At 39.2% G+C, this 26641-nt stretch overlaps 1 protein-coding gene and 1 pseudogene across 2 annotated transcripts in view; one reads left to right on the forward strand and one right to left on the reverse strand.

Moving 5' to 3' along the window:
- Positions 1–26641, forward strand: part of BMP2K (BMP2 inducible kinase) — a 122307-nt gene that overhangs the window by 35770 nt on the left and 59896 nt on the right. For both annotated transcript variants that reach the window (XM_088836415.1, XM_088836416.1), the window contains exons 2-4: positions 13417–13535; positions 20369–20474; positions 25997–26139. In XM_088836415.1, coding sequence (XP_088692541.1) covers positions 13417–13535; positions 20369–20474; positions 25997–26139 — 368 coding nt within the window. The remainder of the gene's footprint in view (positions 1–13416; positions 13536–20368; positions 20475–25996; positions 26140–26641) is intronic.
- Positions 18109–20045, reverse strand: LOC129562128 (heterogeneous nuclear ribonucleoprotein R pseudogene; annotated as a pseudogene).

Consider the following 26641-nt stretch of genomic DNA (forward strand, 5'->3'; position numbering starts at 1 on the left):
ATTTTTAAGGCTCTTAATATATGATGTATAATCTTAAAGTATGGTTATGGTGGAAATATTTTACTAATTTCCACATCCACCAAGAGCATATAAAAGATTATTGATTTTAGAGCATCCTTGATGACAAGTTTAATGAGGCTTTACTTTTTTTGTGTGTGGGAATTTTTTTTAGGATGCAGGAACACAGCTATCCTCTTGTCTATAGCTAATGATAGATTGATTAAAAACTAAGGTATAAATAAGGATAGCTGTTAATATATCTCTTTCCCTTTGATCGCTTCTCTGGAGTTTATACTTGGAAATCTAATTGCCAGTTCCGCATCCCAACTGAATGTCCAACAGGCATTCTCTAACTTAACGTGTCCCAGACTGAGAACTTACTCTACCCCAAACCTTCCCTGTTGTCTGTTAAGAACTGTTAAAGATTTTGAGATTTACCTTACTTGTAAGTTGGAACTTCCCTGGTGGCTCAGTGGTAAAGAACTCACCTCCCAATGCAGGAGATGCAGGTTCAATCCCTGGGTTGGGAAGATCCCCTGGAGAAGAAAATGGCAACCCAATCCAGTAATCTTGCCTGGGAAATTTCGTGGACAGAGCCTGGTAGGCTACAGTCTATGGGGTTGCAAAAAGTTGGACATGACTTAGTGAGTAAACATCAAGTTGAGTTAGCCTGCTATAGTTTCATAGATTCTGGCAGACAACATGAGAGAAAGGATTTTGTTACTGCATTAGCTGTATCCAGAATACCAGGGTTTGCTCCACTTTCTAGAGCCTCAGTTCCCAGAGGGCAACGTGAAAGGGCCAGGTGATGCCTGTGCATACAGTGGGATTGTATTGGCAAAGGTTCAAAACCCAAGCGAACTTTTTGGCCACCTCAGTTTTATAGGAGAGGAACACCGAGTTTAGGAAACCAGATGTTTTTATAATGGTTATTATATTTGCTCCAGGAGAGTTGGGGGCCAGGTGTTATCATTATTATGCTGGGCAGTAAATAAACCTTCCCTTTGCTCCAAATGGGATACAGGGGCTCTTGTCTTCTAAGGCTGTTCATTACGTAGGCAGTCTTGAAAAGATCATCCAGAGCACAGACAGTCAGTGCCTCTGCCTGCAAATAGGCAGAAATGTGAGAGATGCGTGTTAAATTGTTTTCCAGCACAGTCTTCTCCATCTCAGCGGTGACTTCATCCTTCCAACTTCTCAGTCCAAAAACCTTGAAGTCATTTTTAGCTCCTATTTTTCTCACATCCAGGGTTGTCAAGAAATCCTGTCAGCTCTATCTTAAAATTATATCTAGATTTTTTGTTTGTTTGTTTTCATTTCTCACTAGTTCCACTGCCCTGCTCAAAACCACTGTTATCTTTCAACAGAATTAGTGTAGTAGCCTACCAACTGGCTTCCTTACCTCCAAGGTTGCCTGTCTTCACTCTGTTTTCCACAAGATGGCTGGAGTGGTCGTACTGAAATACGAATCCAGTTATGTCACTCCTGCACAGTGGCTTCCCATTTTAGAGCAAAAGGCAAAGTCTTTACCCTCATCCATACCCAAGAGCCTGTGTGATCTGCTGCTGCTGCTGCTAAGTCACTTCAGTTGTGTCCGACTCTGTGCGACCCCATAGACGGAAGCCCACCAGGCTCCCCCGTCCCTGGGATTCTCCAGGCAAGAACACTGGAGTGGGTTGCCATTTCCTTCTCCAATGTGTGAAAGTGAAAAGTGAAAGTGAAGTCGCTCAGTCGTGTCCGACCCTTAGCGACCCCACGGACTGCAGCCCACCAGGCTCCTCCATCCATGGGATTTTCTAGGCAATAGTACTGGAGTGGCTTGCCATTGCCTTCTCCTGGCTCCCTTTTAACCCTTTGACCTCATTTTTGTTACACTTGCCTTTGTTCATTCTGCTGCAGAATTTCTGGTCCCTTTGTTGTTGTTTTGTTCGGTTTCTGAGTCGTGTTCGACTCTTTGCGACCCCATGAACTGCAGCACAACAGGCTTCCCTCTCCTTCACTATCTCCCGGAGTTTGCTCAGAATCATGTCCGCTGATTTAGTGATGCCATCCAACCATCTCATCCTCTGTCTCACACTTCTCTTGCCTTCAGTCTTTCCCAGCATCAAGGTCTTTTCCAGTGAGTTGGCTCTTTGCAACAGGTGGCTGAAGTGTTGGAGCTTCAGCATCAGTCCTTCCAAGGAATATTCAGGGTTGATTTCCTTTAGGATTGATTAGTTTGATCCCCTTGCTGTGCTAGGTACTCTCAAGAGTCTTCTCCAACACCGCTGTTTGAAAGCATGAATTTTTTCGGTGCTCAACCTTCTGGATTGTCCAGCTCTCAGATTTGTACATGACTGCTAGAAAACTACTGCTTTCACTATATGGACCTTGTCAGCAAAGTGAGGTCTCTGCTTTTTAATATGCTACCTAGATTTGTCATAGCTTTTCTTCCAAGGCACAGGCGTCTTTGAATTTCATAACTGCAGTCACCATCCACAGTGATTTTGGAGTCCAAGAAAAGAAAATCTGTCACTTTTTCCACTTTTCCGCATCTATTTGACAGGAAGTGATGGGACCGGATGCCACGAACCTGTGTGATCTGGCTCTTTTAACCCTCTGAGCTCTTTTTCTGTTACACTGCCCTTTGTTCATTCTGCCCTAGGCTTTCTGGTCCCTTTGCTATTTTTCAAATAGCAAAGGCAGGTTTTATCAGTAGGCTTCTTCCTTAGGGCTTTCGCGTACCTTCTTTTATCTCCCTGCAATGGACTTGCCCTGTTATCTCTGTGGCTCATTCCTCACTTCCCATCTTTATTCCAAGTCATGCCAGGCCTTCTCTAGGCATGTAGCATCTAGAGTAAGCATTTCAACCTCATCCCTCCCTCCGCCCAACACAGTTTTACAGTCTCCCATCCATCTCCATTTTAATTTTTTCTCGAGAATGAGATGGCTGGATGGCATCACCGACTCGATGGACATGAGTTTGAGTGAACTCCGGGAGTTGGTGATGGACAGGGAGGCCTGGCGTGCTGTGATTCATGGGGTCGCAGGGAGTCAGACATGACTGAGCGACTGAACTGAACTGAAGAATGTCTCATCATCTTTTATATGGCATATATTTTACTTGTATATCTTGTTTCAACCTCTCTAGGACATAAGCTCACAAAGGGTACAAGGGTTTCTCTGAATTACTTATAGTTTTGTTTCTAGCATGTAAAACAGTGCTTGGCACCTTGTGAGCAATCAATACATATTGTCCAATGAATGAATGATTTACATGGTAAAGAAGTGAAATTCTGTTTTCTAAATTTGTAGTGTATATTAAAAGTCCAGTCAACACCAAGGGAAAATGTTGAATCAGTGGTTAATTGCTTTTTATTCACAGATCAATGTAGTAATTGTAATTTGTCAGTTAAACTATTTCCAGCAGAACCAGTTTATTAATGTTAAGTCATTCAATCAGTAAATATTTGAGTGCCAGGCAAGGTAGTAGGCATTGATGATACTGGGATAAGTGAGGTGTATGTTGTTTCTTCCTTATAGAACTGATGACCCAGTTGAAGGGAGAGGCACTAAATAAGTATAATAGGTATAATTAACTGTGATGGGTAAATTTTTAAAAGTTCAGTGTTGCAGGGGTTGCAAACTCAGATGCCTACACAAGCCAGGCACTTAATGTAAAAGAGCAAGGTGGGCCAGTACCTCATCGAAACTTCAAGAAGAGAGGGCACTGTGATGAGCTGCAGAGCACATGCCCTGTATAAAGGAGTGGCCGCTGACTGACGTCATATAGGAGTAAAAATCCTCTGTCTCCTCACTTCCACGTTTTTCAAGAAAAACAGAAAAATTAAGATTGTCATCTGAAATATACCAACCTTCTGAGGTACTGTGCAGTCCAAAGCAAACCTGGTTTTGACTCACAAGCCTCTTCTATGTGAGAAATACTGCTTATTAAGTAAGGTATATCAAGAGGAAAACTCTGGGTATTGGCGGGGAGGACATTGTTTCCTCTCAGTAACCCCGTTTTTCTTGTTCCTCCTAAATTGTAATGTTAATCCCAGATCCTACGTAGACTTTTCTTCTGGAGTAAGACTGGTGTGGATATAAAAACATCACAGTGTGAGATTTATGAGAAGAAACCCCTCTGGCTTCATCTTATCAGTGTTGTGTAATTGGACTAGGGGCTTACCTTCTTTCTCAGTGTTTAGTTTATTCCTCATCTGCAGAATGGACATAAATTGCTTCATAACATTACGAGAACCAAATAAGATGGTGTACTTAGCAGTGCTTTCTGTGTGGTTAGGACTGTGTGAATGTAGTGCTCTTGCTCTTGCTCTTTCCAACTCCCGCCTCCTTTTTTCTCCAGCCAGTCAAATGCAACTGACTTATTCTTTCTTTACCTTGTACCAGATAGCACAGATGGATGCGATAACTTTAGCGTGAATTTAAGTTAGTAATTCTTTTTAGAGATATTTTCACTTTTAAAAATAAAACTTCGGGAGTCCTTGCTTTAACCTAGAGTAACGAAAGTCTGATGTATCACAGGCCAGTGGTCATTGGCTCAAATCCTGCAGCCAAATAAGTGCCTGTTCCACTTAACTTGAAGATGGTTTTCAAATGACATTGTTTTCTTTGGCATTGGTTGAAACCAGAAGTTGCTGACAGCTTAGTATTTTTTCTATCTTGTTGACTAGCATGATGTCTGATGATACACACAATACAGAAAAAGACCAAGTGTAATTTTATCCATTCCTCTCATCTCTCTTCATTCCCCCGGGAAACAAACTTGATAGAAGTAAACACTACTAAAGCCCAGTCTTTCATAAATGTGAAGTGCTTGTGTGTGTGTCAGGATATTGGAACCTAGGTATCTAAGATACCGTAAACATTTTCTGTGGCAAGAGACTTATGGTGCCTTTGGGGAAGTTGTGAGTCTGGCTAATCAGCAGCAGCATTGTTATTCTTGTAAAATAATAATTCTCAGTGGTGGTGGTGGGGTTGTTGGATGGCAAGGGAGAGAGGAATTACTTGGAGAAAAACATCCTGAGTCTCTTCTTTCTTTTTCTTCCAAGTTTATTATGAAAGATTTTGAAATGTACAGAAAGTTTGAAGGAGTAGTACCGTGAATAACCATATGAAAATCATCTAGATTCAACTGCTGATAACATTTTACCTTTCCATTCTTTATACATTTTTTAAAAAACATGGGTAATTTTGAGTTTGACTATTCATTAGAAGAATTATTGTTCATTTTCTTAGGTGGAACAAAGGTATTATATAGGATAATGTATGCATTTTAATAATGTATATGTGTTTAAATTCTCATGAAATATTAATACTAAGAATAAAATGACATGAATCCTAACTCACTTTCAGGTAATTCACTGCTAGCCAAAAGCACATTTTATGGTTTCTTTCAAAATAGAGTTTAATCGAGGATTATGTATTTGATTATAATCTTATTTAAAATCTAGGATAACCCTACCCCCCTCATTAAAAAAAATTCAGTTTTTTTAAACTAAAACAACAACAAAGTGGTTCACCCAGTTCTTCCAATCCCCCACCCTTCACCTCTGGCAACTACTAATTTATTCTGTGAGCTTAGTTTTTTTATATTTATTAAAAAAATATTTTTAGATTCTACATGTAAGAGAGATCACATGGTATTTGACTTTCTCCATCTGACTAATTTCACTCAGCATAATGCCCTTGAGGTTCCTCGGTGTTGTTACAGATGGCAAGATTTCCTTCTTTTTCATGGATGAGTACTATTCCTCTCTGTGTTTGTGTGTGTGGCACAGAATTTAAATCTATTCATCCATCAGTGGCCAAGCTGTTCCCATATCTTGGCTATTGTGAATAATACTACAGTGGACATGGGAATACATGTGGTGTGGTGGTTTAGTTGCTAAGTTGTGTCCATCTATATCTTTTCAAATTACTGTTTTTGTTTACTGGCAATAAATACCCAGAAGTGGAATTGCTGGGTTATACTGTAGTTCTGTTTTTAATCATTTGAGGGACCTCCATACTGTTTTCCATAGTGACTGCCCCCAATTTTTATTCATACCAACAGTGCACAAGGGTTCCCTTTTATCTGCATTCTTTCCAGCATTTGCTATTTCTGGTCTTTTTGATAATAGATGTCATAACAAGTGTGAGGTGATATCTTATGGTTTTGATTTGCATTTCCCTTGTGATTAATAATATGAAGCATCTTTTCATGTACCTGTTGACTGTTTGTGTGTCTTCATTAGAAAAATGTTTATTCAAATCTTCTGCCCATTTTAAAATCAGATTTTTAAAAATACTGATTTGTACAAATTCTTTATGTATTTTGGATATCAGCTTCTATCACATGATTTGCAAATATTTTCTCCTATTCAGTATGTTGCCTTTTCATTTTGTTGATAGTTTCCCTTGCTGTGAGAACTTTTTAGTTTGATATAGCCCCACTTGTTTAGTTTTGCTTTTGTTGCCTTTGTTTTTGATGTCAGGTTCAAAAAATCATTGTCAAAACCTATGTCAAGGAGGTTATTGCCTGTGTTTTCTTCTAGGAATTTTATGGTTTCAGGTCTTATGTTCAAGTCTCTAATCCATTTTGAGTTAGTTATTGTATACGGTATAAGATAGTGGTCCAGTTTCATTCTTTTGCATGTGACTGTTCAATTTTCCCAACACCATTTATTGAAGAGACTTTTTCCCATTGTATATTCTTGTTTCTTTTGTCATAAATTAATTGACCATGCATGTCTGGGTTTAATTAATTAATCTGGGCTCCCTATTCTGTTCTGTTGCTTAATTTGTCTTTATGCCAATAACATACTGTTTTAATTACCATGCCTTGGTAATATAGTTTGGAGTTAAGGAGTCTGATGCTTCCAGCTTTGTTCTTCTTTCTTGAGATTGCTTTGGCTCCATGGGAAACTTTTAGGTTCCATACAGATTTTAGAATTTTTGGTCCCATTTTTGAGAAAAATGCCACTGTAATTGATAGAGATTGCATTGAATCTGTAGATTGCTTTGAATAGTATGGACCTTTAAACTCTATTAATTCTTCCAGTCCATGAGTATGAAGTATCTTCCATCTTCAGTTACTTTCGTTAATGTCTTGTTGTTTTCAAGATACAGATACTACACTTTCTTGGATAAAATTTTTTCTAGGTATTTTATTCTTTTTTATGCAGTTGTGAATGGGATTGTTCCCTTAATTTCTCTTCTGGTAATTCATTATTAGTGCATAGAAATGCAGCATATTTTTGTGTATTGGTTTTGTATCCTGCAACTTTACTGAATTCATTTATTCTAACACTTTTTTAAGTGAAGTCTTTATTAGGGTTTTTTTTTTTATATATAATATCATATCATCTGTGAGTAGTGACAGTTTTATGTTGAATAGGAGTGGTGAGAGTGGACATCCTGTCTTAACTCCAGATCTTCGTGGAAGAGCTTTTAACTTATCTTTCACTTTTGAAGTGATGTGAAAGTCCCTCAGTTGTGTCTGGTTCTTTGCGACCCCATGGACTATACTGTCCATGGAATTCTCCAGGCCAGAATACTGGAGTGGGTAGCCTTTGCCTTTTCCAGGGGATCTTCCCAACCCTGGAATTGAACCGGGGTCTCCTGCCTTGCAGGTAGGTTCTTTATCAACTGAGCTATGAGTCATCTAATATTATTTTGTTACTATTTCTCCTTTTAAGTCTGTTAATATTTGCTTTATATATTTAGGCTTTCCTATTTTGGGTGCAGAAATATTTACAAATGTTATATCTTCTTGTTGGATTGACCCCTTTATCATGTAGCACCCTTCATTGTCTCTTACTACAGTCTTTGTTTTCAAGTTTGTTTTGTCTAATGTAAGTGTAGCTACTCCAGCTTTCTTTTGGTTTCCATTTGCATGGAATATATTTTTAACCCCTTCACTTTGATTCTGGGTGTCTGTACATCTAATGTGAGCCTTTAGTAGAGAGCATTTAGGTTGGTCTTTTAAAAATTTTATTCAGCCACTGTGTGTCTTTGGTTAGGGAATTTAGTTCATTTACATTTCAGTTAAGTAGGTGCTTACTGCCATTTCACTATTTTTTTTTCCATGTTTTTTGTGCCTGTCTTCTCTTGTTTTCTTTTTTGATGGTTTTATGGTTTGATGATTTTCTTTAATGGTGTGCTTATATTTCCCTTTATATTTTCTGTCTGTATTTACTACAGGCATACCTTGTTTTATTGTGCTTTATTTTATTGCACTTCCTAGATTCTGCTTTTTTTTTTTTTAAACAAATGGAAGGTTGGTAGCAGCTTTGCATTGAGCAAGTCCATCAAGACCATTTTTTCTAACAGCTTTTGCTCACTTTGTGTCTTTGTGTCACATTTTGGTAATTCTTTCAATATTTTAATCTTTTTCATCATTATTATATTTTCCTTGGTGATTTGTGATCAGTGATATTTGCTGTTATTAGTAAGACTTCCTGAAGGCTGAGATGGTAGGTAGTATATTTTTGCAGTGAAGTTATTTTTTAATTAGTGTGCACATTTTTAAAAAACATGATGCTGCTGTACTATTAATAAACTGTAGTAAGCATAGCTTTTTGTATAATAGGAATCCAGAAAGTTTGTATGACTAGTTTTATAGAAGTATGCTTTGTTACAGTGGTCTGGAACTGAACGTGCAGTATCTCCGAGGTATGCCTATGTACGCTCTTTGCTTTGCGGTTACCACGTCTTAACATATGACAGCTTGTGTCTGCAGTAGTCTGTTTTAAGTTTAAAACACTGAAGTTTAATCCCATTGTGAAGCTCAACATTATTGCTCCCTCCCGTTCACGTTATATTATTGATGCCACATTGTAACATCTGTTTATCTTATGTATCACTTAACTGTTATAATCATAGTTATTTTTCTTACTTTTTTCTTTTAAACATCATACTAGTTTATAAATGATTAAATCTTTACCTTTACTATGTATTTATATTTCCAGTGAGACTTGTTCATTTATGTGTTCTTGTTACTAATTAGTACCCTTTCTTTTCAGCTGAAAGAAGTCCGTTTAGCAAATTTCTTCTAAGATCCGTTTAGTGGTAATAAGCGTGTTTAGCTTTTGCTTATCTGGAAAACTCTCTGTCTCTCTCACTTCCAAGTGATAACTTTGCCAGGTAGGGTATTATTGGTTAGAAGTTTTTTTCTTTCAGCACTTTGAATATATCATGCCGCTCCCTTTGACTTGCAAAGTTTCTCCTGTAAAATCTGCTTATAGTCTTACTGGAGGTTCTCTTGTACAACAACAGGTTGTTTTTCTCTTGAAGCTTTTAATGTTCTCTCCTTGTCTTTAACTTTTGACATATTAATTATAATGTGTCTTGATGTGGGTATCTTTGGGTTACTTTTATTTGGAACTCTGGGCTTTCTGAATCTGCATGTCTGTTTTTTCCCTTAGGTTAAGGAAAATTCAGCTATTATCTCTTCAAATAAGATTTCTGCTCCTTTCTATCTCTCTTTTCCTTCTGGGAGCCCTATTTTGTGAATTTTAGTTCGTTTGATGTTGTCCCATATACCCCATAAACTATCTCCACTGTTTTCTATTCTTTTTTCTTTTTGCTGCTGTGATTGGTTGAGTTCCACTGCCTTGTCTTAGAGTTGACTGAATTCTTTGTTCTACTTCATCCAGTCTGCTGTTGAATCCCTCTAGTGTATTTTTCAGTTCAGTTATTGTATTCTTCAGGTCTGTGACTTCTCTTTGGTATTTTCTTATATTTTTTAAATCTCTGATGAAGTTCTCACAGTTCATCTATTTAATTTGGTGAACATCTTTATGATTATTGCCCTTTATCAGATAAGTTACTTATCTCTCTTTAATTAAGGGTTTTTGTTTTCCTGAGGTTTTATCTTGTTCTTTTATTTGAAACATATTCCTCTGTTTCTTCATTTTGCTTGTCTCTCTGGGTTGGTTTCTATACCGTACATGAACAGCCTGTCAGTTTGGAAGGAATGGCCCTGTGTAAGACGTGAACTTTGTGATTCAATGCTGCCTCAGCTTTTGGTTGTCTTTTAAACATCTATCTTTGTCCAGGTAGCCTGTACATTTTTAATACCTCCCAGTAGTTGTGGATGTGCTATGACTTGTCATTGTCCCAAAGGGCAGAATCTCAGCACCTGGCTGTAGGCTTCCTGGAAGTCAAATCCTCAGACACCAGCTTTTAAAAGTATGCAGATATGTACAGGCTTATAAGACTAAAAGTATTGGCTCTGCTGGCCACCAGGACCAGGTGAGCTGAAGGTCTCCCCTGAGTAGCAGCGCCAGAAACTGGGACTCCAGATGAGGGTATAAGCTCTTCTCTGGGTGGTACCAGTGAGCTGGAGCAGGGCAGAGGGAGAATGCCAAGATGTCATCCAAAGCCTGTGTTCCTTTGTAGGCCACCCAATGAGAATCAGACCTGAAGATTGCCCCTTAGGGTGAAGCTCCAGAACAAGTAAAGAGGCCGCCTTCACAGAAAGACTTGGGTGTGCCCATTACCTACTAATGAAGAAAATGACCTTACTTTCAAATGCGCTTCCCTGGTCGCTCAGTGGTAAAGAACCTGCCTGCCAGTGCAGGAGACATGAATTCAGTCCTTGGGTCAGGAAGATTCCCTGGAGAAGGGAATGGCAACCCACTCCAGTATTCTTGCCTAGAAGATCCCATGGACAGAGGAGTCTGACAGGCTACAGTCTGACAGTCCATGGGGTAGCAAATGAATTAGACACAACTTAGCGACTAAACGCGGAGAAGACAATGGCAAGCCACTCCAGTACTCTTGCCTGGAAAATCCCATGGACTGAGGAGCCTGGTGGGCTGCAGTCCTTGGGGTCACTAAGGGTTGGACACGACTGAGCGACTTCACTTTCACTTTTCACTTTCATGCATTGGAGAGGGAAATGGCAACCCACTCCAGTGTTCTTGCCTGGAGAATCCCAGGGACGGGGGAGCCTGGTGGGCTGCCGTCTATGGGGTCACACAGAGTCGGACACGACTGAAGTGACTTAGCAGCAGCAGCGACTAAACGATAATAGCAACAACAACTTTCAAATAGTTGACCAGCAAGAATCATGTTTTATAGTTTCTTCTAAAATTAGTAATTAATCAAGAACTATGTATTATGTTTGATTGTAATGTGATTCTACTCCATTTTTGTACTCCACATATGGAATACTGTACAAGACAACTAACCAGCGTAGGACCCCAGACTTTGTCTTAGTGTCACTTTGTGTTATTTTCCATATTCTTTTAGCTCCTGTTATCTGTAAAGTAGAATTTAGGCCTTTAAGATTTATTAGTTACAGATATTTCACAGGTGATGCTGTTTAATTCATTTTCTGTCACATCAGGAAGCATGTAATGTCAATATTAATGCCAATATTAGTGACCCGCAGATTTCTTCTGTGAAAAGAAATGCTTTTCCTTTTGATGCTTTGACACCATGTGAATATCCTATTTTTCATAAACCTTTCATGGATTCTGTCATACAATGATGATCCTTGCTGAATCAGTTTCATAATATTGTATTTCTCAGCTTTGATGCCATTCTCCCATTTTCATTGACAATCTCTGTCACTTGGGGAATGAGTAGAGTCCACCAATGTGTTGGGCAAGAAAATGAGTTGAGGATCTCAGTTACAGGAAACAGATAATGGTATCTAATTTTATGTCACTTTTTCGAAGTTGGATTTTCAGTTCTTTGGAAAGAAAATACTGATTAGGAGCTGAGAGACATAATTAGCAAATTATGTCTGATGAATTGACTTCTTAGTAGTGATTTTTATGCTTGTAATCAGGTTATGTCAAATAAATTAGTGTATGTTAGATTTCAGTTCAGTTCAGTTGCTCAGTTGTGTCTGACTCTTTGTGACCCCATGAACCGCACAGCACGCCAGGCCTCCCTGTCCATCACCAACTCCCGGAGTTTACCCAAACTCATGTCCATTGAGTTGGTGATGCCATCTAATCATCTCATCCTCTGTCGTCCCCTTCTCCTCCTGCCTTCAGTCTTTCCTAACATCAGGGTCTTTTCCAATGAGTCAGCTCTTCACATCAGGTGGCCAAAATATTGGAGTTTCAGCTTTAACATCAGTCCTTCCAATGAACACCCAGGACCGATTTCCCTTAGGATGGACTGGTTGGATCTCCTTGCAGTCCAAGGGACTTTCAAGAGTCTTCTCCAACACCACGGTTCAAAAGCATCAATTCTTCTGCGCTCAGCCCTCTTTATAGTCCAACTCTCGCATCTGTCCATGACTACTGGAAAAACCACAGCCTTGACTAGACGGACATTTGTTGACAAAGTAATGTCTCTGCTGTTTAATATGCTGTCTAGGTTGGTCATAACTTTCCTCCCAAGGAGTAAGCGTCTTTTAATTTCATGGCTGCAGTCAGCATCTGCAGTGATTTTGGAGCCCAGAAAAATAAAGTCAGCCACTGTTTCCCATCTATTTGCCATGAAGTGATGGGACCAGATGCCACGATCTTAGTTTTCTGAATGTTGAGCTTCAAGCCAACCTTTTCACTCTCCTCTTTCACTTTCATCAAGAGGCCTTTGAGTTCCTCTTCACTTTCTGCCATAAGGGTGGTGTCATCTGCATATCTGAGGTTATTGATATTTCTCCCGGCAATCTTGATTCCAGCTTGTGTTTCTTCCAGCCCAGCGTTCCTCATGATGTACTCTGCATATAAATTAAATAAGCAGGGTGACAATATACAACCTTGACGTACTCCTTTTCCTATTTGGAACCAGTCTGTTGTTCCATGTCCAGTTCTAACTGTTGCTTCCAGACCTGCATACAGGTTTCTCAAGAGGCAGGTCAGGTGGTCTGGGATTCCCATCTCTTTCAGAATTTTCCACAGTTTATTGTGATCCACACAGTCAAAGGCCTTGGCATAGTCATAAAAGCATAGTCAGTCCTAAATCAGTTGCTGACAAGAGGAAATGAGGTTCTCGTTATTGCCTTAATACAATGTCAGTTCACACCCTAGAAGTGGATGAGGGACCCACCCATCTGAGCCTGTTGGTGTTTTGTATCCGATCATATCAGTGTTTTGTTATCATGGAGAGGTGGAGGCTGACGGGGAGACGATCAATAGTATATGCCAGATGTAGTGATATAGTTATGTTGTAATATTTTCCATATCCCATATAAGAAATATTCCCATTCAGATACTATTTTAATATTTTAACCTTTAAAAGAGGGGCATGTAACCTGAGAAGCATATTATCCTATATGTGCTAGTTTGTGATTGGTATAGGAAGCCAGTGTTTTGGCTGTAATTTAATATATTAGTCGCTTACTGTCCTTATTTTTTGTGTTGTGTGCAGTCACTTTATTTCCCTCTGAGATTAAGCTCCTCAGTGATGTTACATAATTTTAGCGATAGTTTCAGATTCTTTATATTTAATTGGTACTTGTTCTCGTAGGTGGCTTCTCCACTGTTTTCCTGGTGCGGACTCATGGTGGACACCGTTATGCATTGAAGCGAATGTATGTCAATAACACGACAGACCTCAACATTTGTAAAAGGGAAATTACTATTATGGTAAGTGAGAGTAATTCACTTGAAAAACTTGTATTTTCTTTCCATTTTGCACCATAGCATTAACCAGCTTTTAGGCAAGCTGCTTATTGGCTTAGGCACATCTTGAAAACCTTTGAAGTGTACTCTCTAAAGCCACACTTAGGGCCAAATACAGCCAACTCCTACCTCTCCTCCCTTGCTTATAGTAGTTCAACAGGGAGGCTTCTCTGCTTTCTTTTTTTCTATTTAGAATACATTTTAATTGTGGAATATTCTGAGAATAGAAAAATTGAGAGGACTAGTGAATACCACTTCACCCCCTACTCAACTTAAGAATTAAAAACGTACAGACACAGTTGAAGCCTTCTGTGTATTCTTCTCCAATGTCATCTTTATACTGTTATCCTCATCCAGAAAGAAGCCCTTATCCTGAATTTGGTGCTTACCATCCCCATGGGTATTTAATAAAAGTATGTGCTTGTTCAGTTCATTTCAGTTGCGTCTGACTCTTTGCGACCCCATGAATCACAGCACATCAGGCTTCCCTGTCCATCACCAATTCCTGGAGTACACTCAGACTCACATCCATCGAGTCGGTGATGCCATCCAGCCATCTCATTCTCTGTCGTCCCCTTCTCCTCCTGCCCCCAATCCCTGCCAGCATCAGTCTTTTCCAGTGAGTCAACTTGTCGCATGAGGTGGCCAAAGTATTGGAGTTTCAGCTTTAGCATCAGTCCTTCCAGTGAACACCCGGGACTGATCTCCTTTAGAATTGACTGGTTGGATCTCCTTGCAGTCCAAGGGACTCTCAAGAGTCTTCTCCAGCACCACAGTTCAAAAGCATCAATTCTTCAGCGCTCAGCTTTCTTCACAGTCCAACTCTCACATCTATACATGACCACTGGAAAAATCATAGCCTTGACCTTTGTTGGCAAAGTAATGTCTCTGCTTTTTAATATGCTGTCTAGGTTGGTCATAACTTTCCTTCCAAGGAGTAAGCGTCTTTTAATTTCATGGCTGCAATCAGCATCCGCAGTGATTTTGGAGCCCCCCAAAATAAAGTCTGACACTGTTTCCACTGTTCCCCATCTATTTCCCATGAAGTGATGGGACCAGATGTGCTTGTATTCACAGGCAAAAGTTAGTTTTGCTTTTCGTTTTAAAAATCATGCTGTAGAATTGATTTTTTTGTGTAGGTGTGTACTCTAGTGTATGGTAAGGTATGCTTCAGTAAGGAAAAAATTTCTTCTTAAATATTAGGAAAAGTGAAAAATACTTTACTAGGTTGGTGCTGGAGAAGACTCTTGAGAGTCCCTTGGACTGCAAGGAGATCCAACCAGTCCATTCTAGAGGAGATCAGTCCTGGGTGTTCATTGGAAGGACTGATGCTAAAGCTGAAACTCCAGTACTTTGGCCACCTCATGCAATGAGTTGACTCACTGGAAAAGACCCTGATGCTGGGAGGGATTGGGGGCGGGAGGAGAAGGGGATGACAGAGAATGAGATGGCTGGATGGCATCACCGAGTCGATGGACATGAGTTTGAGTGAACTCTGGGAGTTGGTTTTGGACAGGGAGGCCTGGCGTGCTGTGATTCATGAGGTTGCGAGGAGTCGGACACGACTGAGCGACTGAACTGAACTGAACTGAGGCCATTAAAGAAATTTTCAGTAATTCAGTTAACTAGACTAACCAGTTCAAGAAAACTACAGAATGAAAGTTTCCTTTTTGTCTATAGAGTCGCTTTTGTCAATGCTCCGGGTAGTTTCTTATTCTTGTTCCCTGCTCCTTTGCCTCCTTCTGTCTCCTGTTCGCCTCCTCTTCCTCCTCCTCATCCATTCTTTATCACGTGCTAATATCTATATGTATTTAATGTTTTCGTTTTATTGTGTCAAAATTCACACAATATACATTTTATAATTCACATTTTAAAGTGAACATTTCAGTGGTATTGAATGCGCTCACAATGCTGTGTACAGACTGCCCCTATTATTCTAAAGCAGTTCTTCCCTCCAGAAGGAGACGCCTGCCCATGAGCACGCACTCCCCATCCCACCCTTGTTCAGGGCCTGGCAGCCACCTAGTCTATGTTCTGTCTCTCTGGATTTGTGTCTTCTGGGTATTTTATATCCGTGGAATCACTCAGTGTGTGGCCTTTTGTGTCTGGCGACTTTTCACTTAGTATATTTTTAAGATTCGTCCACATTGTAGCACTTATCGGCACTTGATTCCTTTTTATGGCTGAATAGTATCCCATAGTATATGCTATGCATGTATGTCAAAATTTGTTTATTCATCTATTGATGGACTTTTAAAAAACCATTGTAATGGTCATTTGGACTGTTTCTACTTTTTGGCTATTGTGAGTGTTGCTATATATATGTATTTGTTTTTTGAGTATTTATTATCAGTTCATTTGCTATATATCTAAGAGTGGAATTGCTAGGTCATACGATAATTCCATGTTTAACTTTTTAAGGAACCATTAAACTTGTCTACAACAGTTGAACCATTTTATATTCATACTAGCAATGTAGGAGGGTTCTAGTTTTTTCACTTCCTTGTAAATGCTTGTTTTTGTCAGTCCTCCCCAACTGCTGCTGCTGCTGCTGCTGCTAAGTCACTTCAGTCGTGTCCGACTCTGTGTGACCCCATAGATGGAAGCCCACCAGGCTCCCCCATCCCTGGGATTCTCCAGGCAAGAACACTGGAGTGGGTTGCCATTTCCTTCTCCAATGTGTGAAAGTGAAAAGTGAAAGTGAAGTTGCTCAGCCGTGTCTGACCCTTAGCGACCCCACAGACTGCAGCCTACCAGGCTCCTCCATCCATGGGATTTTCCAGGCAAGAGTACTGGAGTGGCTTGCCATTGCCTTCTCCGCCCCAACTGCTAAGAGGGAGATTTTCTTATTTTGGATCAACATCTCTGTCAACACACACGTGGTCTGATCCTTTTTGTTTTAAGAGAGGAGCATTTATACATTGACTTACCTGAATTCTGCTTTTATTGTCCATATCCCTCAGCTAGACTAGAATTGGTTAGACTTTGAGACTTGCTTTTTTTTCAGGTAAGGCTGTTAGTCAAAGTGGGGAAAGATTTACTCTGAGAAACGAAACCTTAGACTGTTTTCTAGCTTGAGCCCAGATACGTTACTGTTATATTGTAATAGTTCCTTCAATAGAATTGGTTTAAGTTTGAGATATGTAAAATGTAGTCATCATCAATCTCAGTTAACACTCAGATCTTATGCTTTGAAAGAAGATAGTTGGTGAGATGAGCAGTTGTCTTCCAACTGTTTTTTGATGACTAATCCTTCATTATTTATGTTTATTTGTGAATTATTCACATGTTCAACTGCTATTAGGTAACATCTCAAATTATATTGCATAGTTAAAGCTAGATTTTTTTTAAATGATAGTGGATGTAACTTATTTTAAACAGTATTCTTGATAAGAGTTTTTAAATTTAAAGACAAAATGAATTTAGATCATTATTGCTTTTAACCTTATATATTGATGATTGTTTTATACTAGGAGCAAAGTGTCAGATTTCCCATTTCTTCTTATTTCCTTGTACTCATTATGGTAGTACTATATGTAATCTATAGTTTCTTTGTAGGAGTCCTATTTAGCTACTTGTTTATTTTTTAGGTTATTTAGTTGAAAGTACATACGTTAATAAATTCTTTTAACTAGGTGGATATAAATTGCAGTCTGTTGCAGAAAAAACAGACAAATGAGAGTATAGTTGTTAGTTTATGAACTAATAATTCTATTTTAAAATAAAATATGAATTTAAAATACCATATAAAATCTGGTATTTTATTCTTGGGTCCCAAAATGCTATCTTGTGTATTCATGTTTGAAGAGTATTGTTGTGAATGAACAAAAGTGATGTCTTCTCCATTGAATTTATTATTATTATTTTTTTTTGTTTTGAATAGATTTTTGAGTTTTATTGAAATCTTACATGAACAAGAAATTGGAAATACAGTCACATCAAAGAATAAATTGTCACGGCTTTGACGTTTAAGCCAAACAAATTTTGTAGGGCAGGTTTCAAAAAGGTGTGAAGTTATAACAATTTAAAAACGCAATTGATCTACTTCTAGGAATGCAAAACATACAATCATAGGTTATTTTCAATACAAGAAAACTTAAATTTGTTTGCTTTTAATTTCTTCAGACTACTAAGACAAAGCACTAGCTTGTATTTTTATTTACAGCATACTCTATACCTCTATGTAAGCTATCCCAAATCCAAAAAATGAAACTGTCCAAAACCAAAGGTTCTGCAAAATCATGATTTTAACAGTGTGCTCAGCTTGTTTTGAAGCTAAAATGAAGGCTGAAACGATAAAAGCATTGTCACTCCCAGAATAAGGGAACTCTGCAAGCCCAATAATGTCCAAGAGCATTTATGAAAAGAGGAAAAAATAAAAAGACTTGAGTATATACACAGTAGTGATTTCTTCAGCCAAATACAAATGGCAGCAAATTGCTACTTAAAGATGAAACAGATAAGCCAATTTTTTTTGAAGGATGTAGATCTAGAGCCAATCGTACCTTGTCAATATCATTTTCAAGCCCTCACTTGTCTATTTCCACTGTTGCCCATAAGTATCCTGATAAAATTCCTGGTTATCATTATTGTAACCATAGTTACCAGAATAGTCACCACCTTGCTGAAGTGGCTGTTGAGCGATGGGTTGGAAACCCCAGTTCTGTTGGTTGTTGGTCTGACAGCGCTTGGAGTCAGGCTGGTTGTACCCGTCTGCCTTTCTCTTGCCTCCTACATTGCCCCCATGGCTGCCCCGAGATCCACGGGAACCACGGCCTCTCTGCTGCTGTGCAGGCCCCCCTCTGCCACCCCTAGAGCCTCGCGGTGGTCCCAAAGGTGCCCCCCTCTGTGAGTAGCCAGCTCTACCTCGTGGAGGCGGCGCTCCCCGCCCCCGTGGTTCTGGTGGAGCACCTCGCCCTCCCCTTCCTCCTCCTCTTCCTCTTACTGCATAGCCATCATCATAGCCGTAGTAGGGATCTTCATAGTATCTTCATAGATAGATCGTGATAGATCTTCATAGATAGTCGTGATAATCGTAACCATAGTAATCATCATAGTAATCTTCATAGCCATAGTAATCTGGAGGGTAGCCATATCCACCTCTCCCCCCACCACGACCCCGACCTCTAATTGGAGGCGGCATACGAGGAAGAGGGTGATAGTAATAATCTTCATACGCAGTACTCCTGGAGGCCTGTCTAGCAATTTGGCGCTCTTTCCTTGTCTGGTGGCTTGGCTAAGACTATTTCAATTTCTTCCCCTTCTATTTCTTTGCCATTCATTTCATCCACGGCCTTAACATCTGCTGCTCTGTCTTCAAAATGAACAAATGCATAATCTTTCAACTTCTTCACTCTTTCAAGTTTTCCAAATTCAGAAAATGACTTTTCCAATATTTCTTCTGTCACTGTAGTAGCCAAGTTTCTCACAAATAGAACTTTCACCTTAGCCATGACTTCTGGATCTGGTTCTTCCACAGGGTCAGCCCATTCAACTGTAACTACATTTCCCCATGCTTTTACTTTTCCACTCATCAGCCAGTGTCTGGCTTGTGCTGCTGACTTGTGATCCTCATACTCAAGGAAGCAGAACCCCCGATTCTTCTTTTTGTCATCGGGTTGATGATCGAGAATAACGTCCACCAAACCCTCTGTGACTTTACTCAATTCTTCCAGAATGTTTTCTTTAGTCTTATTCTTTGGCATTGATCCAACAAAAAGCCTGTTGTTTGCCACAGAGATGCACACTCTCAGGTGTTTACCAGGGCGAATTTCATAGCTGTCACACAGTTTAACAGCTTCCTGTGCAGCTTCCTTTCCACAGAAGGTAATAAATGCATACCCTCTGTTCTGACCAGACAGTGGATCCATCATAAGACGCAGATCCCAAATGGGACCAGACTTTTCAAAAAGGGGCACCAATTCATCCTCGTATAAATCCCTTGGTATTTTACCTACAAAGACTTCTGTTCCAATTCCAGGTTGCACGCCAGAGTACACACTGTCTGGGGGAGGACCACCATACTTCCTCTGTCCTGTGGTTACATCCAAGGTATAACCGGTCCTTTCAAGCAAGGCCTTGCTTTTTCTTCATCAGGTCCCTTCGTGGACTCTTGCACCTTGCTCCCCTGTTTTCTCCCTTTGCCTGTAGGTCTTCGTAACTCCACATAAAAATGCACTTTTGTTCTGAACATGTGATAAGTCTCTTTCCTTGAACTGCTGTAGTACAGACAGAGCTCCTTCTTCATTAAATTCCCTGAGAGCATCAATTGCTCTTTCATCAAGATCGACATAAGCTACCAATCCGGTCTGAAATATTTCATCAAGTCTTTCTGCCACCTTCTGAGGGAGGCCTGCCTCTATTAGTGTCTTGTAGTGTTCTGTGTGATTTACACTGGAAGTATCCATTGGTTCTTCTTCTTCTTTTAACTGTACCGCATTACCATTCACCCAATTAGCCATTTTATTATGCAGGGCAGAGCTGGGGCCGGTGGCCGGGGCTGTGAGAGCCAGCACAAGGCGCTTCGAAAACGACTAGAAATGGCGCGCGTGCCACCCCCTCTTCTCCATTGAATTTAAAAATGAGTATTCATTAACTTTCTATTAGAAAATGACAGTCATGTGTAACTAGACTTTCCATTGAAACCGTAGAAATTTTTTTAAACATTGTCAGATTCCATACTTAAGTCTTACTTTTTGAAATTCTTTAAATATAATCAGTTTAAACTTCAAATCATCAACAATAGATGTTTAAAATACGTGTTTTCCAGTTTTTAAAATTTTGTTTATTTTTTGCAGAAAGAGCTATCTGGTCACAAAAATATCGTGGGTTATTTGGACTGTGCTGTAAATTCAGTTAGTGATAATGTATGGGAAGTGCTTATCTTAATGGAATATTGTCGAGGTAAGTATTTCTTTGCATTTGTTTTATGCCAAAAGAATTTGCTCATAAAATGGGTTATTAGGTGTCTTGGTTTCTCCCTGGGCAGCTGTTATCTAATTCTGGACACTCATTGTACCTCAGCTTTAATTATTTGTCTAATTAAGGAATGCTGTTGAAAAATAACTTATAATATTGTTGCATTGGTGATATGAGCACATGTAAATAGACAATTAGAAAAATGCCTTTGGGTTTAAAATAGGAAATCTAAGCAATCACATTTACTGATCCCTGTACATTTCTTTTATAGTCTAACCAAGAAGAACATGCTGTGTCCATATTAGTATTATAGGATTTTTCCAGAATGCTACTATGTTATCCTTGAGCATATTGAATGTAATAAATTTAAAGGATACATTTTGATCTATAATTTTTATAAATTTATGTGGTCTTTTGTAAACATCAGAAGATAGAAAACTACTTTTTATTTGGATTTAATGTGGTATTTTCAAAGAAATACTTACTTGCAGAGTATGCTTGCTGCTGCTGCTGCTGCTGCTGCGTCACTTCAGTCGTGTCCGACTCTGTGTGACCCCATAGACGGAAGCCCACCAGGCTCCCCCGTCCCTGGGATTCTCCAGGCAAGAACACTGGAGTGGGTTGCCATTTCCTTCTCCAATGTGTCAAAGTGAAAAGTGAAAGTAAAGTCGCTCAGTCGTGTCCGACCCCTAGCGACCCCATGGACTGCAGCCTAGCAGGCTCCTCCATCCATGGGACTTTCTAGGCAAGAGTACTGGAGTGGCTTGCCATTGCCTTCTCCAGCAGAGTATGCTTAAGAATTATAATCAAAGTCTTGACTTTTTTTTTTTTAAACTTTAACATGTGTGAAGGGATCAACTAGTCAATTTCCTGCAAACTTGCCTTCTTCCCCCCCCCCACACCTGCCCCCCCCTCCAGACTGTAACTGGCAATTTGGGTTCTGGGGAGACCTGTTTTATATTTAGATTCTCTAAGACAGTTATGATTGTTAACTATCATACCAGGAGCTCTGGTCAGTTCCTAAAGTTTGGAGGAGGAGGAGGATGGTGATGGTAATTGAAAAGATTTAGTCTTATTTTACTCCAGTCTTGTGAGAAGGGAAGGACAGAGGAAAATGAAGTGAATCAGTATTATAATATCTATTGTGATATGTTTGTAACTTATTGACATATATAATAAAAACAATTAGATATTTTTTGTGATTATTCTTCCTTATTTTTATCTTCTCTACTATAAAACATTATGATCCCTTGAAGGAGACAATACTGATTTTCCTTACTTTCCTGAATTCTCACATTTAAGGTGCTAATTCTTAGCTCAATTAGAGTTGACTAATAGCCCTTGACTATTGATAACTTTTTAAAAATAATTGAATTGAGCATAATCATAACCCTGTATGAGTTTAATTAAAATTGTCATTCAGAAGACATTTTAAAAGGGGAGTCAAACGAGCTTCAGTTTTTAAGGAAGTGAGTATTTGGGGGCCAGTGGTACACTCTGTGGCAGATGAAATTAAATAAGATGGTAGGTTGCACTGTATGGCATTTTAAATTAAATGGTAATGAGTGCAATTTCAGAGCTATGAAGATTGTTGAGGCTAGAAAAATGGTGACTTTTTAAATTTTAATCATGAAATTGGGCAGAGTATAAAATTTTTTTTTAGGGGATGATATCTGTTTGAAAAATATGTAAAGGTTTGGAAGTTACCCACATCTTACTTTAAAAGACCTTCAGTCTTCAGCAATTGTTGCTTTTTGGATATGATTTTAAAATTTTTCATTAAAATAATTTTACTTTATTGTCTTGTTGTCGCTCAGTTGTGTCTGACATTTTGCAGTCCCATGGACTGAAGCACACCAGGCTTCCCTATCCTTCACTGTCTTATAGAGTTTGCTCAAACTCATGTCTGTTGGGTTGGTGATACCATCCAACCATTTCATCCTCTGTCATTCCCTTCTCCTCGTGCCTTCAATCTTTCCCAGCATCAGGGTCATTTCCAACAAGTCAGCTCTTCGCATCAGGTGGCCAAAGTGTAGGAGTGTCAGCTTCTGCATCAGTCCTTCCAATGAATATTCAGGGCTGATTTCCTTTAGGATTGACTGGTTTGATCCCCTTGCTGTCCAAGGGACTCTAAAGAGTCTTTTCCAGCACCACAGTTCAAAGGCATTGATTCTTTGGGCTCAGCCTTTTTTATTGTCCAGCTCTCATATCTGTACATGACTACTAGAGAAACCATAGCCTTGACTGTTCGACATTTGTGGGCAAAGTAACGTCTCTGCTTTTTAATATGCTGTCTATTTAGAAGACTTTGGTTTTGAATAATTTACATTTGAAGTATGGCTCAGATAGAGCTTTTAGCTTTTTCTGGGAACTTAGATTTTGTGATTCAAGGTTTCTAACCCAAAGATCTCTAAAGGGAAAAAACACTAACTGTTTAAAATTTATTCTACTAATTAAAACATTGAAAATTTGCAAGAGGTAGAATGAATTCAAGGTTATGATTTCTTTAGCTGTGAAATGATAGTTGAATAACGTGAATGTTGTTCAGTCGCTAAGTTGTGTCTGACTCCTTGTGACCCCAAGAACTGCAGCATGCCTGGTTTCCCTGCCCTTTACTATCTCCTGGAGTTTGCTCACATTCATGTCCATTGAATCGGTGATGCTGTCTAACCATCTCATCCTCTGCCGCCCTCTTCTCCTCTTGCCCTCAGTCTTTCCCAGCATCAGGGTCTTTTCCAGTGAGTTGACTCTTCATATCAGGTGGCCAAAGTATTGGAGCTTCAGCATCAATCCTTCCAATGAATATTCAGGATTGATTTCCTTTAGGATTGACTGGTTTGATTTCCTTGAAGTCCAAGGGACTCTCAAGATTGTGTGTGTGTGTGTATGAGTTGCTTGGTCATGTCTGACTCTGTGACCCCATAGACTATAGCCAGCCAGGCTCCTCTGTTCTTAGAATTCTTCCAGGCAAGAATACTGGAGTCTGTAAGCCGTTCTCTTCTCCAGGGGATCTTCCCGACTTAGGGATCAAACCCAGGTCTCCTGAATTGCAGGCAGGTTTTTTTCCTATCTGAGCCATCAGAAAGCTTGAATAATATGAATAAACACCAACATACCACTTCTTTTACTGTTTAATTTTTGCATAAAATGAGTCAGGACATCTGACAAAGTATGGAGAAAATTGCTGCCTAGTCAGGTGCCTCAGTCTTATATGAGATACTTTGAACAAATTATAACTAGATAGACCTGAGTTTTCTGAAAATTGAGGATTCATGGGCAAAATTAATGTTTTTTTCCTCTGCTTTAAAGTTCTAAGGAGAAACTAGCTATTTCAGAAAACATATGAGAATACTGTTTAAACAGTAATAATAGAAGGAACAAGTGTGTATGCACCTTCTTCAGTTCAGTCACTCAGTCATGTCCAACTCTTTGTGACCCCATGGACTTCAGCACACCAGGCTTCCCTGTCCATCACCGACTCCCAGAGCTTGCTCAGACTCGTGTCCATTGAGTCGGTGATGCTATCCAACCATCTCATCCTGTATCGTCCCCTTCTCCTCCTGCCTTCAATTTCCCAGCATCAGGGTCTTTTCCAATGAGTCAGTTCTTTGCACCAGGTGGCCATAGTATTGGAGTTTCAGCTTCAGCATCAGTCCTTCCAATGAACATTCAGGACTGATTTCCTTTGGGATTTGATCTTGCTATCCAAGGGACTCTGAAGAGTCTTCTCTAACACACAGCTCGAAAGCATCAATCAATTCTTTGGCACTCGGCTTTCTTTATAGTCCAACTCTCACATCCATACATGATTACTGGAAAAACCATAGTTTTGACTAGAGGGACCTTTGTTGGCAAAGTAATGTCTCTGCTTTTTAATATGCTGTCTAGGTTGGTCATTGCTTTTCTTCCAAGAAGCAAGTGTCTTTTAATTTCATGGCTGCAGTCAACCATCTGCAGTGATTTTGGAGCCCCCCCAAATAAAGTCTGTCACCGTTTCCATTGTTTTCCCATCTATTTGCCGTGAAGTGATAGGATCGGATGCCATGATCTTAGTTTTTTGAATGTTGAGTTTTAAGCCAACTTTTTCACTCCTCTTTCACTTTCATCAAGAGGCTCTTTGGTTCTCCTTTGCTTCCTGCCATAAGGGTCGTGTCATCTGCATATCTGAGGTTGTTGATATTTCTCCCGGTAATCTTGATTGCAGCTTGTGCTTCATCCAGCCCAACATTTCACATGATGTACTCTGCATATAAGTTAAATAAGCAGGGTGACAATATACAACCTTGATGTACTCTTTTCCCAATTTGGAACCAGGTGTTGTTCTCTGCACCTTCTTACACATTACAAAATAACAGACATTCATTTATTCGAACTTGTTAAAGGAAAGTTTCAAACTTAAACACAAGCTTGCCTTTTAAAATTTCCAAACTTTATTTAGGTTAGAGTGTTTTCTGAATGAACGATGTGTTTGTATTCTGAGAGTGTGATAGTAAACTTTGTCTTAGTTTAAGAATTGTCACCATTATGCTGTCGGTTATTGTAGTCAACTCAGTACTTCCTTATTAGCTCTCTCAGGGCTTGTTGGTGTGGCTGTTTGACTTTGGTAAGTTACTCTGCCCTGGTAAGTTATCTCTTAACCTGGTTCAGAACATTAGTCCCTTATTTTTCTCTCGTGATTCCTCCATCCCCTGACTGAGGAGTCAAGGAGATCTTTTCAAAATCAGATCAGGAAGTTTCTCAAGATAAAATCTAAAATTTCTCTCTCTCTTGTCAGTATCGTTTTATTTTACTCTCTTCTTGATGCTTTCTGGACCATACTCACATTGGTTCTCTTTTATTCAAAATCATCAAACTCTTTCCCAAACTACAGGCCTTTTTACATGTCACTTGCTGTCACTAGGGTGTTCTCCCAAATCTCTGCCAGGTTAATTTCTAGTTAACCTTCAGTTTAAACATAAATCAACACTTCCTTAGACAGGCCTCTGCCAGTCTCTTCTTCCCATCCTTTACCAGTTTAAATTTGGGTTTTTCTCATACTGTCCTTGTTGTATGCAACTTTGGTAAATACTTATGTGTGTGATTGTTTAGTAATTTATCTCTACCTTTAGGTATAAACTTTGTGATAATAGACTTTGTTCACTAATGTTTACCCCCAAAATTAGCATAGTTGAATAACTGTTGCTTCAAATTTATGATGCCATCAGTTACAGGGTACATCTTGATTTTGGAATTGTTAAAATGTTAAAATATGGCCAATGGTATTAGCAGAACATCAGTTATTCGAAATGAGAACATCAGTTGTTCTCATTTCAAAGATGTAAAATGTGAAAAAAAAGTATGTATGTCATTGAATCAACACAATATGGTGTATAATAAGCATCCTTACAGGAAAAATATGAAAAAGCCAGTTTCCTATTACCTGAGACCATAAAGTCATTTCTTAATTTCTTTGTCTGTGGTAGTCTTCATTTATTAAAAATGTCGTCAAAATTACTCTTTTTGGTTAGCTGGGCAGGTCGTGAATCAGATGAATAAGAAGCTACAGACTGGCTTTACAGAAGCAGAAGTGTTGCAGATATTTTGTGATACCTGTGAGGCTGTTGCAAGGTTGCATCAGTGTAAGACTCCGATAATTCACCGGGATCTCAAGGTATGAACTTTAGACTCCTTATGGATTACTACCTTTTAAACTTTGGAGTTGAAATGTCCTTGGACCGTCTTCATGTAAAGCAGTTCTTGTTACCAGGACTGAGATTGGTCTCTCCATTCTCTGCTGCGTTTCCTGAGGCTATGTAAAGACTGACTATAGAATTGAAACTGTGCTTTCCAGGACCCTGACAGTTTGTAGCATGGTTGTAGAGATGGATTTTGTGCTCTCTACTTGCTTCTGTTGTACTGAGCAGGCGTCTTTAAAAGGTTTCATATGAACAAGAATATGAATGTTACTGACGCAGGTTGGATGTCTCTCCACACTGTCCTTCCAACACTCCTCCTGTTTCCTATAATTCATGTTAAGCATCAAGGAATTTTCCAGAGATATTGGAGCTCACTATAAATGGGTCTCTTTACTTATTTATTTATAATTTACTACAGTTTTAGATCATTTCTTATAATTTAGTGGTGATTGTCACTTTAAGGTCACTTTGTCTTTC

Source organism: Moschus berezovskii, chromosome 5 (genome assembly GCF_049115385.1).
Source record: "Moschus berezovskii isolate FMDL1 chromosome 5, NW_MosBer_1.0, whole genome shotgun sequence".
In the NCBI taxonomy this organism is placed as follows: Eukaryota; Metazoa; Chordata; class Mammalia; order Artiodactyla; family Moschidae; genus Moschus; species Moschus berezovskii.